Source organism: Petaurus breviceps, unplaced genomic scaffold (assembly GCF_028583685.1).
Source record: "Petaurus breviceps papuanus isolate PSGF00001 unplaced genomic scaffold, PetGlider_PUasm1.0 176, whole genome shotgun sequence".
Lineage (NCBI taxonomy): Eukaryota > Metazoa > Chordata > Mammalia > Diprotodontia > Petauridae > Petaurus > Petaurus breviceps.
Window position 1 is genome coordinate 13,827,034 of NW_027185771.1, and position 3,378 is coordinate 13,830,411.

At 46.8% G+C, this 3,378-nt stretch overlaps 1 protein-coding gene across 1 annotated transcript in view; it reads left to right on the top strand.

Annotated features, from left to right (window-relative positions):
* The first annotated feature begins 857 nt into the window (after positions 1-857).
* The window catches only part of KCNG4 (potassium voltage-gated channel modifier subfamily G member 4), a 40,072-nt gene continuing 37,551 nt past the window's right edge, over positions 858-3,378 (top strand). Inside the window, exon 1 of the mRNA XM_069085888.1 lies at positions 858-961. Coding sequence (XP_068941989.1) covers positions 858-961 — 104 coding nt within the window. The remainder of the gene's footprint in view (positions 962-3,378) is intronic.

The window sequence follows — 3,378 nt, forward strand, 5'->3', positions numbered from 1 at the left end:
AGGCATCTTGGTTTTGCCTTTTCTTTGTATCTTCAGTGTTTAGCCTGGCACGTAGGGGTAAATAGCTAATAAATGCTTATTGATTAGATAGTCCCGGCTATTTCAAATGATCCACGTATGGCATGGTCACTTACAAGAAGGAGGAAAGTGAGGCCAAGAGGGCAGAAGTGACTTCCCCAAGGTCATAGAGTAAATGGTAGAGCTGGAACCAGAACCCAGGGCTCCCGAGTCCCAGTCCAACCCTCTTTCCCTGGCACCTGCTGTGTTTAATTCTTGCAAATTATTATTGTTACTTCTAAGTTGCTCTCTTTTTGGCCAAGGAGGGGAGGGCATTTCTCTGCTCTCCTGCCTGGCAGTTGGCATTGCTGCTGCTGCTGGTGCTGCTGCTTGCTGGATGGTTGGATGGCTGATGGAGAGATTATTCCTAAGCTCTTCCCATTCTCTCCCCCCTCGCCTGCCAGGACCACACTGACTGTCCCTCCGGGAGTCAGAGCCGAGTGAGGAAGCAGGGCAGGTTCTTCCAGCTCACTGAGCTAGGAAGCCCAGGCAGCCAGTGCCCTCCCAGAAAGGGGGCACTTACAGGTACTTTTGCAAGCCCGGGGTTTTCTGAGGCACAGAATGAATGGACTTCTTCTCCCTGGAAGAACAAAGGCAAAGCAGAGAGACTGAAACTTAACTGCCCCAAAACAGCTTTTCTTCCCGCCCCCCCCCTTCTTCACCACATCCCTAATGTCTATTCCTTGGGAAATAAGGAATGTACTGTCTTCTCAGGGAGGCGGCTGAGCACCTGGAAACAATCCCCCCCACCTCAGGATGGTGAGTCAAACTTTGGGGGAAGTTGCTGTTTGCCCTTAAGGATGGCATGTAGGACTGATGGGGCTGACTTAGCCAAACAAGTATTTAAAAATCAATGGCGTGGGAATATTGTTCCCAATGACTACCTTTTCCAGATGTTCAAAAGGTAACAACAGCTGGCTTTGCTTGGCAGATTGGGGGGTAGAGGGAGGAAGAAAGAAGGGTATCAATAAATGGAGACTGAATTTCCAAGTGGGATTTCTGCAGTGAATGCATGATGGCAGGAGCCCTAGCTGATGAGTCAGGGGGCAGGGTTCCACGGGGGCTCTGCTGCTAATTTACTGCATGGCCTCGGGCCTCTCTGGACTTTAATTCCTTCCTTGGTACAGTGCAGGGGATAGATTAGCTCTAGGGCTCTGAGGCTCCTTCTAGCTCTCCTACTCTGCATGAGAACACACTTTTCCCATATGAGTGTGGTTCACCTGCATTTAGTTATTGGCCATAAAATATGGATGTGGTGATAAAAGCAGAATATTGGGAGAAAAGGCATAACATGTGAGCATGAAATACAAGGGCCAGAATCAAGCTGCTCCATGTCAACCAGAAATCCAGCTGATGCTGGAAAAGAAAGGAACTTTTATTTCTCTTAGGCTACGGAGTTTTTTTCTCTATTGAGGTGCATTTTGGATTCTGAGGTTGTGGGCAGTTTTACAAATGATGCCGGCTTGGTAGGACTATCCCATAACATGGTCACAGGGCCCCTGAGATTGTGTATAAAACTGGAAACAAAGCTGCATGCTGAATAATAATGGAATGCACTCATACTGAGTCAACAAGGTAAAATCATAGCTTGTCAGAGCTGGAAGGGAGCAGAGAGATCGTCCAACCCAGTTCATCAAATAGTCAAAAAGCATTTATTCAAATGCCTATTATGTGCCAAGCACTGTGCTAAGCATTGCCCTTTCATTTTATAAAGGAGGAAACTGAGGCCCAGAGAAGCAAGGTGACCTGTCCAAGGTCACATAGCCAGGGGCTAGCAGATATGGGTAGCATTTAAAGGAATACTAAATGAAGGTAGTCGCAATGGAAGCATTAAGGATGCGTCTACCCCACTGTCAAAGTTAACAAGGTGTTTGGGTTTCTTAGCTGGCCTTAACAGCTAGCAGTGATGTTAGGATGGTCAGAGCCATAGGACCAGCGAGCCCAGAGCTAGAAGAAAGCATGGAGATAGGGTCCAGTCCCTTTACTGACAGAGGAGGAAACTGAAGCCCCAGAGGGGCTCAGTTATTTGTCCAGGCTCACATAGGCAGAAACTGGCAGACTGGGTTTCAAATTCAGGTCTGATTCCAAACCCAGCACTTTCTCCCACTCTGTATTCCACCCACCTAGAATGTCCTCCCCCATACTCTTTGCTGCTCGGGATCCTTCTTATCCCTTAAGTCCTAATTCTTACCAAAAAATCCTCCCTTAATGACCCCCCAGCCCACAGTGGTCTTGGCCTTCTCTACAGCATCCTTTAGCATAGAATATTAAGAGTATTCAGGGTGGAAAGGCCTTGAAGCATGGCATGTCAGCCCTGGAAAGGATGTAAGAATATAAAATACCTAGAAAGTTCCCAAGCTACAAAGCAGGAAACTGAGGTCCATAGATGTTAAGAGACTTACTCAAGGTCACTCAGGATTTGAGGTAATTACAAAGACTCCAAATGCAGGGCTCTTTGCAAAGAGGCCTTAGAGAAAGAACACGGCTTCCAACACTGCCCCTTTCCCCTCAATATTACAGATGAGGAAATGTAGGACTGGACAGGGTGTGGAGATGGATAGAAAGCAAGGACACACACAAAGTATATTTTTTCAGGGCCATTAAAGGCAGGGTAATTGTGGCTTTTGTATAAAATGACAAGGCTTGCTTTTTCTGCTGCTTAGGAGTCATAGGGCTGTGGAAGCTGGAAGGGACCCTAAAAGGTCATAAAGTCTAACTCACTCCTTTTACAGAGGAGGAAACTGATATCCAAGGTCACAGCTAAAAAGTAGCAGAACCAGGATTTGGAGAAGCCACAAATTTGAGAGGGTAGCATATAATACAACAGAAAGGATGCTGAGCTTGTCAGAGGACCTGGGTTCAAATCCCGACTGCATTTACTACCTGTTTTGCCCTAAGTGACTTAGGGATCATAGGCCTCAATTTCCTCATCTATAAAATGAAGGGGTTTTGACTAGATGGCTTCTGAGGTCCCTCCCAGCTGTAGGATTATGAGCCTGCAACCTCATGTGAAAATGTGGGAGGGGTGCTCCTGAGGTCTCTTCCACTCCAAATGTAAATCAAGTGTTATGAAATGTCCAAACCCAGTTCTCATTCTCTTTCTCTCCACCTCTCTCTCCGCCTTCTCTCCCTCTCTACCTTCTTCCCTCTTTCTCTCTCTCCTCTCACTTTCTCCCTCTCTACTTTCTCTCCCCTTCTCCTTTCTTCTCTTTCTCCCTCTTCCTTCTTCTCTTTTCCTTTCCCTTCTCTCTCTTTCACTCTCTTTCCTTTCACTCTTTCCCCTCCTCTCTTTTTCTACTCCACCCATGTGTCTATCTCTGC